The sequence below is a fragment of the Mustela nigripes genome, chromosome 1 (assembly GCF_022355385.1).
Source record: "Mustela nigripes isolate SB6536 chromosome 1, MUSNIG.SB6536, whole genome shotgun sequence".
Taxonomy (NCBI): domain Eukaryota; kingdom Metazoa; phylum Chordata; class Mammalia; order Carnivora; family Mustelidae; genus Mustela; species Mustela nigripes.
Window position 1 is genome coordinate 246,305,785 of NC_081557.1, and position 15,997 is coordinate 246,321,781.

Below are 15,997 nucleotides of genomic sequence, written 5' to 3' on the forward strand. Positions count from 1 at the left end.
AAAGGAATCCATTGTGAAGTCTTTTGCAAAGTGGGGAATACATCTGCAAAGGGAATCATGCCCAGATTTTCCTCTCTTACAAAATTGGATTTTCATATATCAGGTTGACTATGCTTCTTAGGGCCTGATTATTTCAGTCCTTCCTGGTAAGGAAGCAACACCATGTATTAAATACCCTTATGTGTTAGGGGCTATGCTGAAGTTCCCGCCAATCAGTGCCAAGAAGGAAACTTAACAGGGGCCAGCTGGCAAGGCCAGTTGGCACAAGAGCCTGATGAGGCTAGAACTGCAAGTGTGATTCTGCACAGACCGGTACAGTTCCCTCTAATTCACACACATGGTCCACACCTCAGACCCTGATGAGCCACCTCAAAACTACACACTCCCTTAGCCACAAGGAAGAATAGGAAAAAGGAGAGAGATGGCTTTGAAATGCACACGACCTACTGGCCAAGGGTCTGTGGCACTGGCCTCATCATGGAAGCACATCACAACTGGAGCCAACAGCTATAGATGCATCACCTCCCCAAATTAAAATGACAAGACCAGAATTCCATTACATTAGGGCAAACCATTGTTCATAAAGCTTTTAAGCTCTTAACATGTCACCTGTGGTCCTTTTTTTCCCTAGTGTAACCATTATCTTTATAGGAGAAAATCTTTCACATATTCCAATTCTAGGAAACATGCTGTTTTTGTGCTCTACTATTTTTACTTATTATATTAAATCTCTTTCCATGTCTCTACATGGTCTATAATTATCTCACTAATGCATCATAATAAATTAAGAAACAATCTTTACATAACCAAGGTATTATTTTCTTATAGTCAGGACACTAAGTACAGTTGTATAAGCTATGCCCTGCACAAGGGCTCTCAGGCAAGTTGGGAAAGTGGGTGAAGCTGCAGCCCATCCTCAACTTTGCCTGCCAGGCCATGCACCTTGCCAGGGGGCTATAAAAGAGGAACTTTTCCTCAATCTGTACACAGGTATCACCTAAGCCAGCTGCACACTTGGCTAGTGGGCTCACCTAACCACAAAGGTGCTGATGCAAGGCTTTCATCATGTTTCCAGACCAGACGAAACAGAGAGAGGGATATATCACCATTTAATTTTGCCTTTACCTTTTAACATTTTGACGGCCACTGTCTTGCAAGTTGCTGTCTTGTCGATTCCAAAGGCATCTGCTTCAATCACTTGGCCAAAGGCACCACGGCCAAGAGGTTTACCTACAGTCAGTAATGACAGGAAACAAAACAGACTTGGACAAAAGTGGCATGCAGAGATTCCAACTAGATTGAGTCATCACACATCCCAGCTTAACTTGGAAGAATTTAGCTCAACTCCCTTATAGTGGCTTCATTATTTAATACCTCCCCCTTTGCTCTCCAAATGTCCTGCTTTGGATAATTGTACAGGGACCCTACTTCTAAGTGACTAAAAGGATGATTACTCAAATTCAAAAGACAGAATAAATATTCTGAACCTGGATCCAACATGTGAAGAGACTAGATTTGTCAACATCCTAAAGGAGGAAGAGAAGTCCTAGTAAATCCAACATCAAATTAATACCACTTGAAAACACACCTAGTTTCAGCCGGTCTCTGGGGAACTCCCACTTGCTGGCATCATAAGGCAGGCGTTCACAGTGCTCATCCAAGGGGAGTTCATCTGGATCCATGACGATGGACAAGTAGCCTGTCTTCAGTTCCCCTCCATTGGCCTGGAAAGCATTATTCCTTCCAGTCACATACACTCTGTTGTCTGGCTGTTGTTTTTTTGTGCTTATTATTGTTGTTTATAGAAGCCCCATTCCTGATGTCTCATTTTAAAAAACTCATGAAGTTTGAGAGTAAGTCCTATTATAATCCTGTATAGAGTGTCCCCTCAACCCCAAATGAGCTCAGAATGAAGTAGTTAAATCTTAATTACACTAGACAGTCCAAGCCCTTGTCTCCTCTAGTGGCTTCTATCAATTAAAGTCCAGTGGTCCAGCCAAAAGAAAGTGGGAAAGAATGTTATTGTATTGAAATAAAATTGTGCCCATTGAGCCAATAACAATGGGAAGAAACAACTCAAAGAGCCCCAGTCAGCTTTCATTAATCATGAAAACCAACGTACATGGGATGGAAGGAAATGATTTTGTTACCCGCTTAACGGTCCGTAGAACGATGACAAGTAATAACCAGAAGAACATGGCAATCACTGCTGTGCCTACTAGAATAATGACTTCCAAGTTCGTCTTCTCCTGGGCACCTGGAAAGATGAAATTGAATGAGTATCAACAGTTGAAAACTCATACTTTTTGATATAAGATGACAAAGTTCTACACTAAAGTAAGATCTCAAGTTTACCAACTTGGAAAAAAATCCTAGACAATAATAATCACAAGCCTCTAAGTTGGAGGGAGTCTGTAACATTCTTAATGGATAATTAAAGTTTGCAAAGCACTGCCCATGAAAACTTCCAATGATAAAATTCCAAAGTTTAGGATAGAAATTATTTAACAAATAACATGGAGGACATGGGGAGATGGAGAGGAGAAATTGGAAGGGGAGGTGAACCATGAGAGACTATGGACTCTGAAGAACAACCTGAGGGTTTTAAAGGGGCAGGGGGTGGGAGGTTGGGGGAACCAGGTGGTGGGTATTGGGGAGGGCACGTATTGCATGGAGCACTGAGTGTGGTGCAAAAACAATGAATACTGTTATGCTGAAAAGAAATTTAAAAAATAATAAAAATAGAAATTAGGGACATCAAGAATTGAAATGTTTGATGTCTTACAAGAAAAATATACGAAGTGTTTGGAGGAAGAGGAGACTTTAATGGAAAGAAAACAGATCACATTCTACAGGGAAGAAAAGAAGTATGTTTTAATTCACAGTCAGTTCTAAAATAATTTATAGTGACCTCTTTCTGGGGAAAATGAAACTCTGGTTCTACACAGATAGTCTGTTTTCATTTGTATAGAGTTTGAGAAAGGATAATATGAGAAGACAAGCGGCCAGTGAGTGATTGGTTGCCATGCAACCCCTAGGTGCTCATCACTTTAAATACACCATCCCACTTAATCTTCTCAACAACACTCAGCTTTCAGATGGAGAAACCAGCTCAGAGAGGTTAAGCTCCTTCATTAAGGGCACACAGCAAGCTGGGGGAATGGTCAAGAGTTAAACAAAGTCTGTCCAACACCAGTTAGCCATCACACTACCCTGCGCTTGTGTGGCAGGAGCCTGAGTTAGGAAAAGAGAGAAAGCCGAGAAGAGAGCGTCCCTCACGGCCTGGCGAGAAAATGAGTTTAAACCACCCATGAAAGGTAAGGCAGAGGTCGGCCAGGAAAGCTGTACATGCTCAGGGCTCCAGAGGACAGCTCTGAGTGGAAGAAATTAAATGCCAGCGGAGGCTTTCAACTAGGAGTGATTAGCAAAGAGGTGATAAGGAAGCAATTATCACCTAGGGCCCCCCATTGGATGAGTGCAGTGTGAATCAAATAAGCTGTTCAAGTGGCCCAAGGCAGCCTCAACAAGGCAGAAGGACAAGGAATGAACTAGTTAGCCAAGTAAGAGCTAACAGTGAGAACCAAGGACCAAGCATGGCTTGGAATTCGATACTGTTTCCCCGGTGGTCCTACTGAAATAATTTTCTTTTTATACACAGAGGTCTAAAAGTCCATTATACATATAAAAATTTCAAAGATTCAACTGTCTATATACGTTAGTGTGTTAATATTTCCATGTTAACATTTGGAAGGCAGCTATGCGCACCACTATACCACCAACGCCCATGTTAACATTTGGGAACTTAACAGAAGAATTAAACATGGATCTCTCTCCTTCTTAGTATTCCGTTTTGGGTACGAAGTAAATATAAGCTCTGCGGGTAGCCCACTGCAAACAGCCAGCAGAGGTGAGGCAGACAGAGCATGAGAGAGAGCTAGAAGTCCCCACTAGGATCTGCCCTCAACATGAAGCCCCTTGGGAAGTGACAAAAGCACCATGACACTTGAAATTGTTATTTATTTCACGCACTTGAAATCTTTTTTCCAAGTGCAGTTCATGAAATGGTAATAAGCCTACAAATTGGAAAACAAGTCATCAAGATGTAACAGATTTGACAGATGAAGGGAACTAAAATCTAGACTTTGAGAGACAAGTTAGGATGAGTTCATAAAAATTCATCAGTTGTTCCTTCTGTTACCGTGCTTCTTTCTTCCCCTTGCATACCATTCCTTTCACCCACATAATAGAGTTTCATTGCTCCCCTGATAGATTATTTTTTAAAATAGGAATACATTTCTGAAGAGAAAATATCCTGTCACAAATTACCTTCCCATCTGGGGAAATGCCAGATTTCACCTCCCTCCTCCATACAGGAGTTTCCTTTCACATTTAGACACACTAAAATTCCACGTCACAGAAGCAAGGGTCTATTGTTCACAAATAAATTTTAATTGTCTGTAGTCCAAGGAAAACTGTGAACCCTTGTGATTATCTGGATGACATTGATTTTGATGGTTGAGCAGTAATTCCAATGTTTTTCCAAGTAAATACAGGGGTATCGCTTCCGCCACAAGTTAACCGAGCCATTCAATGAAGAAAAAATAAAGGCAAGGTGGGTAATTCCACCTGTCGGGCTAAGAATTTTTCCCAAGCGAGAACTGCAAGGACAAGAAATGTGATCCAAGCAGAATTAAAATAGCATTGATTATGGTTTCTGGTTAAAATAATATGTACTTAGAGTAGAACATATACAAACTACAAAGATTATTAACAAATCACCCAACGTGTGTGAGTTTATATACGATACAAGCTAAGTTCTTAAAACCATGACGTGTCCATGCAACTCCACTGACCTTCTACTATGAAAAATGCCTCCACTTTTGCACACCCAAGAACACTGCATGCCTGGCAGGTATAGAGGCCTTCGTCCTCCTTCCTCACCCTGCGGATGGTTAGGTTCCGGTTCCCATCCTTCAGTACAATACCTGAGAGATAAGAAAAGTAATTGTTTCTATTTGTGATGTGATCTGGTGGAGTTTTTCAGGAAAAAAAAAAAAAAAATCTAAAAATATAAATGGGGTCCTTTCCTTGGACTAGTGTCTGATTCCAAAGCGTGGTACAGGAGACACTGCTGACTCATCATCCCCGGCTTCCCTGAGAATTCAACAAGGCTCTAAATACTTTAATTCGGAGTCTAGAAAATGAGCCAGACCATGGACCCTAATTTGCTTTTTTTTTTTTTTTTTAACTATCTAAAACAAATCTAGACATAATGTGGGGTTTGGGGCATGTCTCCAGGAAAATTCTGCAACCAGTGAGAGAGAGACATATTTTATTCACCTGAGTCTTCTACAAGTGTCTCATTATCTTTAAACCAGGTAACTTGTGGAGGGGGATTCCCAGATGTGGTGCATGAAACTTCAATGGTTTCACCAATGCTTGTAGTCTGATTCTCCAGGTTTCCAGTGATCATGGGTGCCACACGCTCTATGCACACACACAAAAAAATCACACGTTTAGTTCTAACTTTTGAAATGGTTTTAGCATCAGTAAACTAATAAACAGTGTAAACTTCATAAACAGTAGGCTGTTGATTTACTAAACTGCAAATACACAGAAGTTGATGATAGTACCGTTGGTCACTGAGTAAAGTTAAATGGAACAAGTCAGGATGGTTGAGATAAATCACTACATCTCTTTGAACAGTCCTATTAGTGATTCTAACTGGTTGTCATATCACAAAATAAAGGTTGTCACTTTTATGTTTTTTTCCTCTAATTAGACACAATTAGATTAATTAGCTTCCCCAAAGAGAAGCTTTCCCTCCCATGAAAGTTCTAGCCAGTGACACCCATGAATTCCACCATGTTTCTCTTGGAAAGTGTGAAACTTCAGTGTAATTCAACAAAGAATGCCCTATATTTATTTGGCACTTTTTACAAAACTCACTTACACTATTTCTGTTGCTCCCTATCAATCTCAGAATGGACAATAATATTAATCTTATTTCACAGATGAAAAAAAAAACTGCAGTTCAGGAGGTAAGCAACTTGTCCAAGTCCCTGTAACTAAGTAAGTGTCTGAACTAATAACAGAATCTGGCAAACCTAAAGGACTAGTCCAGTGCCATTTCCACTAAAACACAAATGAGCAAGACAACCATCCCTAAAAAAAGTCAAAGGTTTCAAGAAAATTAAGCCCATGGGTATTTCTTGCAATGTACAGCAAAACTTGAGGTTTGCCCTTCCATTAAGGGTTTATAGAAATATCGTGTCCAAAGTAATCAAAAGGAATCTAGCTGAAAGGATCCACTTTAACATTTAACAAAATAAGATTACCTCACTGGTGAACTACATTGGGGTTTAAGCAAATGTCCTGGGCTCTAGTCTATTCTAAGAATAGTTCTAGGAAAAGAACTTGGGAGTTGCTAGAGAAGCAAACCAGTTCCATGTGAGCACAAATTTTCCAGGCATGTCCTTCACGTCTCTTTCTGAATTCTTCTATTACTTTGAAACCAGACTGGTCACCAAGGTGAACAGAAAACACATGGTCCTATATATGATATGATAAGAAGGGCTCTGGGAATGACTTCACCCAAAAATTTTCCTTCTTTTAACATCTTAACACTAGCAAACACTATCCTAGAGTCTGTCTGAAGATGACTCTTAAAATATGCCAAGCCCTCTGAGGAAGATAGTATTCTTCTAAAGCCTTGGTATAGATTCACTCACCTGGGCAGTTTGTTTCCCTTCTTAAGAGTAAAATCAGACAACACCTGTCTCCCAGAAATTGGGAAGGCACACGACAGAGAGGAGAAAATGGAGAGAGTGGACACAAAGAGATCTTCCTAAATTTGTCTGATTTCCCCAGAGACAGAGGCATGACTGCACAGCTTTTGTGTAAGACCCAAGTTAGATGAGGTGTGGAGAGTGGCTCCCTGGGGGAATTTACAAAGCTACCTGCTCATTAAAATGATCATCCCATAGATCTCTACGCTGGACTACATAGGATGACCCAGAGGGACAGGTGGTCCCATCGGCTCTCACATGTCCTAAACAACCCCCTAATCATACTCTTCATGTGGCAGACACCTTACTGAGCACCTCGTATGTGCCACTATGTTCTGTGATGTGAGCTATAGCAAGGAGTAAGACAGAAAACAATTCCTGTCCTCATGGACACAGAGACCTCAGTGTGCCATGACTGTCCAGTGGTTGCCTACATTCTCATCTCGTCTACCTACTCACCACTGTGAACTTCTGAAAACTTCTTAGCTCACAGTAGGCATTCCATCAGTATGTGTCGACTGAAATATACTAATGTCCAGAGTGAAGCAGGAATTTTCCCAGTTTAAGCTAATCCCTTATAGACATTAGTGAAATCCTATCATCAGAGCTGGAAAGAAACATGTTATTTTCTCTCTTTAATACATCACTTCACCACTATTCGCCCCCTTCTGCCTCAAGAACCCTCAGTGAATAGGTAAGTGTGCACCACTCTACTTCATAAGCTCCTATAGGACAGTAATCTTATAGTCCCTAAAAGCACGACATTGAAGGCATTCCAACTGTCTTTGATGACCCCAAATTGCCTCCCTACCTAATACCGTGAGCTGTCGGACCACGCAATGTCTTTTCTTGGTCTTCCTGTCCTGGGCAAAGCACACATAGTCTCCTTGGTCCTGCAAGGATGCATTCTGGAGCTCCATGATCAAAATGTCACTTGTGCCATTAGTGAACTTATAGGCATTCATTTTCCAAAGAGCATCCAAGTTCTTGCAAACAGGTGTGGGCAACTCTCCCGCATGGCTTGGCAGAGCCTGTGAGCTAATCTTGTACCACGTGAGGTCCTCAAACATAGTTCTGTCTGCAGAGCACTGCAAAGACACTCTCTCCTGCTCAGTTGGCTGGGCATGAGGTTGCAAAGTGACTTTAGGGCCCCCTGAAATATAAAACCCATGGTTAGAAAATGATGATTTAATTTGGGCAGCACACGATTCTCTCCTTATTGTCTTCAGACTGCTATAAAGCATCAATTAAAGTGAAGCTCTAGCAATCCCAGGCAATGTAATACAAGAAAACAATCAAACTAGACAGTTCCGGCCCTAAAATGTATTATTTTACCAAAATGCAGTCCACAGATACACATCAAATCTCCACTTTGAGCTCTAAATGCAGTTTTTTGAGATTGAAAAAAAAAAAAGCACCCCAAAACATATTCAAAGCAGATAATTATAACATGGAACTTTAAAAATTAGTTCCTCATTGACAATTCACACTCAGTGACATTAGAGCTGTATTTATGAAAACAAATTAGCTCGGACTGAATTCTTTCACCTAGTCCAGTCAGCTAAAGCTTATCCATAAAACTGAGATGAACAGGCAGAATCAGCAGCATTGGGAGGAAACTGTCTCTATGCCATTATAATTCCCTCCAGAAAACTCAATGCTGTCAACTGTTCAGCACCAAGCCCCCTGAAGGAACCCCAAGAAGCCAAGTGCGGTGTTACACTTGGATGGTGGAGACATGATTACGATGCAGGACTTGTGGCTAAAAACAATGTGAAACAATTCCCTTTCCTGAGGGAATGGGAGTGTCAGTTGCACTGACTTCACATGAGCCCAAGAGCTAGCAGAGTCTTCAATTACAAACAAAAGCACCCAGAATCAGTCCAAGTCCTCTCCTGAAACACCATGGCACTCAGGAATGGCAAGGATCACAGAGTATCAGAGAGCTTAGCGCCAGCTGGTGAGAGACCCCACACCCCCTCCCCACACACACAGAGCGGTACTCACTGGTCACATGGAAGGAGATCACCCTCTCTCCTCTCCCAACTTTGTTGATGGCTTCACATTTGTACAAAGCTGACACATTTGCCGCTTGGATAACAAGGGTACTTACAGTCTATTTAAAAATAAAAAAAAGAAAACCCAGGCCATAAACCAGGGAGGCTGTGTTTATGCACATGAATTCAGACTAAAATTCAACCTGTGAGACCTGCGTACTCCATTCCTACTACTGCACTGACCTCTCTCAAATCCACACAATTATAATTACGCTCGTGTGGTTCATGCATTACCCAAAACAGACACTGGAAAACGAAAAGGAAATAAAGTGTTTTAACACTATGCATTTTCTCATTGCCGTATTTGTAAAATCAGAATCACCTTACACAGATGTACAGATTTAATGGCACATGTGTTTTACCATCCTCTGGTAAGATATTCTTAAGTCGATGGCACTTCTAAAAGTCAGTGGTGTTTTCAAAGTAACTTAATATGTTAGTATTTTATCGTACAATTAATGCGACTATCCATCTTCGATATCCCTCCCATAAGATTGACCTTGGGCTTCCATTCCGTCCTTCTATCCTTCCAGAAAAGAAAAAGAGAGAGAGACTTTCAAATTAAAGAACTTCAAACTCACTTTGTTTTTTCCCTCAATTATGGCAAATTGATTTTTGTTGACTTCGATTTTATTTCCCCCCTGGAAGTCATCCACATCTCTCCATCCTGTACAAGTCTGTGGGTTTGTCATTAAGGCAGCGTGGCTATAAGGAAGAAATAACAGCTCTTATTATGACTTAATTTTTCTTTAGTTCACATCCACAGCAAGGAAAGGAGTCCGAGGTTGGTTATTATGTTCTTAGAAATAACTTTCAGTGCACCCTACCGCATTACACAATTTGGCGCCAATTACAAATAGGCCTCTGCAAAGAAGAAAGAGGTTCTAGGTAGATTCTTCCAGGATACAGGAGGGAAACAGCTATTCTGGGAACAAACCTCCATTCATAAATTGAATCGACAAGACAATTCAAGTTAATTTAGTTCAAAGGAAGACAAGGAAACTAAGAAGTCATTGGGCTTCTTAAAGTAATCTCCCTGGGACTGCAGCCTTTGTGTAGGAAATGGTCAGCATCTGAGGAAGAAACTAGTAGTGGCCATCTCAAAAACAACAACAGGAAGTGAACTGCTCGGGGTGGTAGTGGGTGGCTTGTTGTTTTGTCTTCCTAAGGATGTCTGGACTTGTGTGAGAACCTGATAAGCTGGGCCTGAGAATCCAAAGGCTGCAGCCAGGTCTGAAGCTCCCTCATATCAACCAGCTCTTCCTCTGAGATGGACCTTCTCCCAGATAAGAAGGAGAGAGAGCGGTATTCACCAGTTGACTGGTGAATATAAGGAAAAACACCAAAGTTTAGCAATTGCAAAGTGAGCAAAGGGCCTGCGTTAGGAGACGTCTGCGCACCAGGGCTAAGTTAGGGAGAGAAAGCTAGCTGATCTCAAGGTGGGACACCCCAAGGAAAGACATGTCCTAAAACATAAGACATGGAAATAATAGAAGGATAGTGAAAGTATAACTTGGGGCATAACTTTCTTAGGAATGGCCTTCTCGGGGCGGAACGGCATCATACCACAGTGTAGCTGTTAAGAAATGCACAACAGCAGGAAAAAGAGGACGTGGGCTACTCACGAGGGCTTGTAGGCGCACTCCTCCAGCTGCCAATACCAGCGAATGTGATGTGGCGGGGGGACAGAGTAGACCGTGCACGTCAGCATCTGTGTGGTGCCATACTGGTAAGAATCCACCAGAGAGATCAGGGACTTCTCGCCGATCTGTGGTGGGACTGGACAAGGGGGAAGCCACATTTTAATGGTCAATCCACTTGGAGAAACATAAAGTGGAAGTTTTCATGAACTGAAGCCTGTGTTTCTATAAGCATATGATTTTGCCCTCTTTTTCTTTTTCAAAGAACATCTAGACTGCGAATTGGGAGATATGACTTCTAGTGATAACCATCATCCTCCTAAGTGGAGGACTGTGTGCAAGTCTGTCCATCCTCTGCCTCAGTTTTTCTCTGTCTGCGTGACAAGGTTAACTCTCCTTGGGCTCCCAATCTCAAAAGATCAGAAAGAAAGAAACTCATTGGGACTAGCACAGCAAATACGTTCACTAAGTGCTAGCCATTGTTACAAGTGCTCTGCATAGATTAATTCACTTAATCACACAGGAGAAGAATGAAACAGAAACATGAAATGACTTGCCCAAGGGAACCTGCTTATCTTCCTTCTCCCTCCTCTTCTTCCACTTCCTTCTCCCCCTCCCTCCACACACTCTCCCTCCCTTCCATTTCTTCCCTCCCCCCTCACCCCTCCCCCTCCCTCTTTCTCACTTTTATTCTCTCTTTCCTTTTTTTTTTTTCTTTTTCTGGTTCCAAAGTCATTAATGCAAAACTATTCCCCCATTGCTACCAACTTAAAGCCTCAAGTTATACTCTCAAATTTTGACTTTTTATATTTATCTCATATAGCAGGGTAAATGCTAGGGTGAATCGTATGTTTAGTGACTTCATGAATTCTTGAGATGGGGCTATATACAATGTTCCTTTTTACATCTTTATTTTGTGTTCATCTTCTTCTCCCTACCCTACTCATTAGCTTTTCAGCTTCTCACCATTCCCCAATGTCTGACTCCTGAGTGGCTTCTGAGTGACATTTCTGAAACCTGTTCCCTTTAAAATTCTCCCTGAAGCTGATGTCCCAGAAAAGAAATGAAGCAAAGCTCCGCAGACGTACAGAGTGGTGGCAGGATATATAGGGAAACACTTTAATTTACAAAATAAGATCCTGAAGTTTTCATATGCCAGGCCAATATGGAGAACAAAGAATTCTAACAGAAAAGCATTTCCCAAACTGTGCATGGGGCAAGAGATTAATGGATTTCCAGGGTGAAAAGGGGATGCTCTGGTCAAATATCTTTGTCAAACCCTTCATACTCTATGTGTCTTTCCCTGGAGAATGGCAATATACATGAACACGTTAAATAAAGGTCCTGATAAGTCCTGCTAAGTCCTGTTTTATTCCCTACCCAGAACACTTTCAGTTTGGGAAAACAACGTTCAAATCACCCTAAATCAAAAACTTAGTATCTTCCCTTTATAGCCTCAGAGTCAGATAGATCTTAGACTCCTGTTTAAGAAAAAAAAATAAAAATAAGTTTCAACAAGCCAACAATGTCAACCTGCAAAAGCTTTCTGAGTTGGAACCTGTCTTTGCATCATACTAGCAGCTTCCCACAAAATTCAAAAAGACTCTTGCACATTTGCATGCCAGGTGCAATTTCATAGGACAATCTCATGAGATAAGAGCAAAGGTAGTACAACAACTGTCCCTGTAGGCATTCTTACTTCACAGCATAGAGCCATCAAGTCTATCATCTATGTGAATATCGCACTTGACACCAAAAAGTCCATTTACATGGCCTCTTGGGCAAACATACCCTGAGCGCACTGCCCTACACCCCATTTCAACTCCACTGCTCCAGGTCATTTTTTAAAAATAAGAGCCTATTCATGATGGGAATGGAATGCTGCAACAGGTGACAAAGGAAAAGTGGCCTGGCTGTTTAAGAAGATATAATCGTACTATTTATCATTAATTTTGAGCAGAAAAGGAAAACTGAATAAACTCACCATTCACAACCAGAGATACCATGTGGCTCTGTCTCTCCTTTGACATGGGGTTTGTGAGGATGACAGTGTAATTTCCTGTATCTTTTTCACTCACTTCCGTAATAACCAGTTCCTTCTCCCCTTTTATTGTGTGATTCGACTCAATGGGTTTTCCATTTTTATACCTTGGAGGAAAAAAGTTCCTAGAATTAGTTTAATTTAAGGGTTTGCTTTCAGGTGGAACAACGCTTTGCATTTATCTGCAATACTTACCATTTTATTTCAGGGGTAGGGTAAGCAAGGTACTTCACGGGGACTTTAACACGGTCTCCCACTGTGGCTTCCACCAAAGATTCCATGCTGCTATCAAAAGCAATAAAAGGTTTTTCTGGAAGAAAATAAAAATAGTTATCCTCATAAATGTCAACTTGTTATAAATGGTCATTTGGTTTAGTTTTTCATGTCGAGTGAAGAGTCAAAGATCTAGGGAGTCTGAGCTGCCACGGGGCAGGGATTTCCCCACACTTCCTTTCGTTGGTCACGGTCCAGCTTCTCCCACACAACTGGCCTCTGAATTTGCTTTCCTCTCTCTCCAGGTGCACATTGCAAGTCTACTCTACTGACTGCTCAAGTTTCCGTTCAAGAGTTTGCTCCTCTGGGAAGCCTTGGAAGCCTCCAAGTCCTCCAGAGACCTTAGGAAGCTCCTTCTCTACTCCCAGGGGACCTTATCCCTTTCCACCATACGTCCCAAGACTCAGTGCTCAGCCACTTCTCTTTAGCTACACCCTCCTGCAGGCTCAGCCATAAAGTGCCATCCACATTACTATTACACTTGTATTTCTTCCTCTGACTTCTCAGGGTTCAAGGTGTATATATTAAATATCTCTATTTGGATGCTTAGTGGGCATGTCCAAATAAACAGACCTAACACTGTTTCTCCAAATCTTACTTTCCTGTCAGTCTTCCCTCTCTCAGTAAATAAAACCACCATTCGCTCACTAGCCCACATTGATTCAAATCATCTTCTATTCTTTTTCTCTTACCCCACCCCCCACAGCCACTGAGTCAAAAGGCAAATCCAGCTGGCTCTATCTTCAAAAATATATCCAGAATCAGATCATTTCCCCAAGCCACTCACCATCTCTCACCTGGATGCCTGCAACTAGACCCCCACTGGTGTCCCTACTTCTGCCCTTACTTCCCTAAAGTATTTCTCAAAAAATACATAGGAATCCTACAAAAACATAAACCCAGAGCATGTCTCTGCTCAAACTCTTCCATGAGTTCCCATATTATAAAATCCAAAATCTTTACCAAGGCCTATAAGTTGAGTGCCATATGAATTATCACCTAAACTGAGATATTTATGTGCTATTATGTGACATTATTTTAAGTGGAAGAGAATAAATAAGAAATTAGTTATTTGTTCAAAGCCCCAAAGACAGTAATTAAATCCAGGCCTCCCCAATTACAAAGCCCATGAATAAACACAGACCTCTCAGCCTTGCCATAAAATGAAAATTTAAAAACTATCTTAGATCATAATACTTTGCTTATTATACTACTAATCATCAACAATAATCACAACAAGTAAAACTTAGTAAGTGCTTACTGTATCAGCTCACCTCATTATTAAAGTTGGGATTTGAACCCAAATTGTGCTTTTGGCCTCTAGGTCATATGGTGTCACTAGCAGGAGCTCAAAAATGTCTTCTGAATGAACAAAGTAGGAATCACTAGCCAACCTTAATTTATTTAAAATATCTCACTTTTCAAGGCACTGCATAACTCCGAAGGAGATCTTAGCTTACCGTGGACCCTGACGGACGTGTTGCTTTTCACGGTCATCATCCCACTGGAAGCTTCACAGATATACTGCCCTTGATCACTCCGGGTTACACCATCTATAGTCAAGGTGCTCAAAAATTTCTTCATCTCACTCCCAGACTGGGTTTTTAGGTCCCGGATGACAACTTTTTTATGCCGATGCTGAAAAAGAGTTCACTGAACTTTCAAAGTCCAGCACAACATTACCTGGTAGCTTTTAGATACCCCCAAGATCAAGCCTTGGCCCTTGGAGAACACTATTCATGCCAAAAATAAGGGACCTCAGCACACTTCATAACATCTAGACAACCAATATATTTGGTTTCAGGAGAAATCAATGGGACCAACTGAATTAAGGTTTTTAAAGATGAGATGGATATGTACTGCACAAACACAAGCAAATACGACCACTGCTTAAGGAGAAGTGGGTTTTATGCCCTCTCTTGAAGAAAAATTCCCTTAGAGGGAAAACAGAACAAAGACTTTGGACCACAGAGAAATAATGCAACTTGGAAAGATGTAACCTAGAGAAAATTCATCTTCACAGCCTGATAGTAGCAGAGTGGGACCAAGTTCTTGGCGTTGCATTAGTTTTCCGTGGACGCTCTATGTTCTGTGGTTCTTTTAAACTGCGTGCGTGTGTGTGTGTGTGTGTGTGTGTGTGGGTGGGTGAGTTAAGGGCCTTACATTTTATCTGGCCAGAGAGGTCCCTATCTCTCAAGTCAACTCCATTGCGGCTTATTATCAAAGTATTGAGAGGCCTGGCTTTGCAGTGTTAGTGTTACCTTCGAAGAAGGGTATTCCCAGTTGAAATCAATCCCCACATTTAGTTCAGTCCTTGCTGTACAGTTTAAGACAAGCCTCTCTCCAACAGACAGCTCAACTTCAAGAGGGGGGCTGACAACCACATCATAAATCTTATACCCTGGAGCAAGGAAATTGAAAACACAGAGAAAGAGAAAACAAATCTATAACTTAGCATGTATTTTTTCAAAAATGATGCAACTTCAAAATGTGCCACATCTTTTTTCCCTGAGGGCCTCACCAATACTTGGTACTTCCCAGCAAAATGGCCTACAGAGACTTACAAAGCAAAACTACAGAGACTTACAAAGCAAAACTACATCTCAAAGATGTAGCTCAGTGGCTAGAAAAGCAGTATTTGTGAATACTCAATAGCCAACAAAGCCATCCTTAGTAAATTATAGAGCTTTCCATAAAATAGGTATAATTAAAAGAACTGATGCCAAGCAATGTTCTTAACATTGAATTTTCCATAAAATATGCTCCAATAATAACACTCTTTTCCATCCTTGCTTTTGGCAAGAAAATAGAAAAACTCAGTTGTGCATAGGTTTATTTAGTAGAGAAGAGTAGATGTAATGGATTGCCCCACACTAGATCTTGAATCAATATATTTTTCAATATCTTTTGTCCTTCACCCAGTACCTTAATCTCCAGGATCTTAATATAGGAAGCTAGTCTTTAATGTCTGATTTAATGATACAGAAAGAAAACTGACCACTTACCTACAACCACAACTATGTACATAATAGACTGGTAACTTTCATCATTAATTTTTGCTTCACAGAAGACCATGCCAGCATAGCTGATCATGTAGCTGGGGATAGAAAAGCCTTTCTTACTGTCCCAGGAAATTCTGTTACCATCAGGAACAAACCTCTTTTCTGGATACCTCTGGGTAGAAAAGAAATATCAAAT

At 41.1% G+C, this 15,997-nt stretch overlaps 1 protein-coding gene across 1 annotated transcript in view; it reads right to left on the minus strand.

The window, feature by feature from the left end:
• Nucleotides 1-15,997, minus strand: part of KDR (kinase insert domain receptor) — a 43,770-nt gene that overhangs the window by 17,718 nt on the left and 10,055 nt on the right. The window contains exons 5-18 of the mRNA XM_059384164.1: nucleotides 15,805-15,973; nucleotides 15,061-15,200; nucleotides 14,260-14,437; nucleotides 12,722-12,836; nucleotides 12,470-12,633; nucleotides 10,471-10,624; nucleotides 9,427-9,550; nucleotides 8,796-8,904; nucleotides 7,600-7,941; nucleotides 5,341-5,487; nucleotides 4,854-4,985; nucleotides 2,151-2,257; nucleotides 1,589-1,724; nucleotides 1,126-1,230 (exon numbers count right to left, since the gene is read on the minus strand). Coding sequence (XP_059240147.1) covers nucleotides 1,126-1,230; nucleotides 1,589-1,724; nucleotides 2,151-2,257; nucleotides 4,854-4,985; nucleotides 5,341-5,487; nucleotides 7,600-7,941; nucleotides 8,796-8,904; nucleotides 9,427-9,550; nucleotides 10,471-10,624; nucleotides 12,470-12,633; nucleotides 12,722-12,836; nucleotides 14,260-14,437; nucleotides 15,061-15,200; nucleotides 15,805-15,973 — 2,122 coding nt within the window. The remainder of the gene's footprint in view (nucleotides 1-1,125; nucleotides 1,231-1,588; nucleotides 1,725-2,150; nucleotides 2,258-4,853; nucleotides 4,986-5,340; nucleotides 5,488-7,599; nucleotides 7,942-8,795; nucleotides 8,905-9,426; nucleotides 9,551-10,470; nucleotides 10,625-12,469; nucleotides 12,634-12,721; nucleotides 12,837-14,259; nucleotides 14,438-15,060; nucleotides 15,201-15,804; nucleotides 15,974-15,997) is intronic.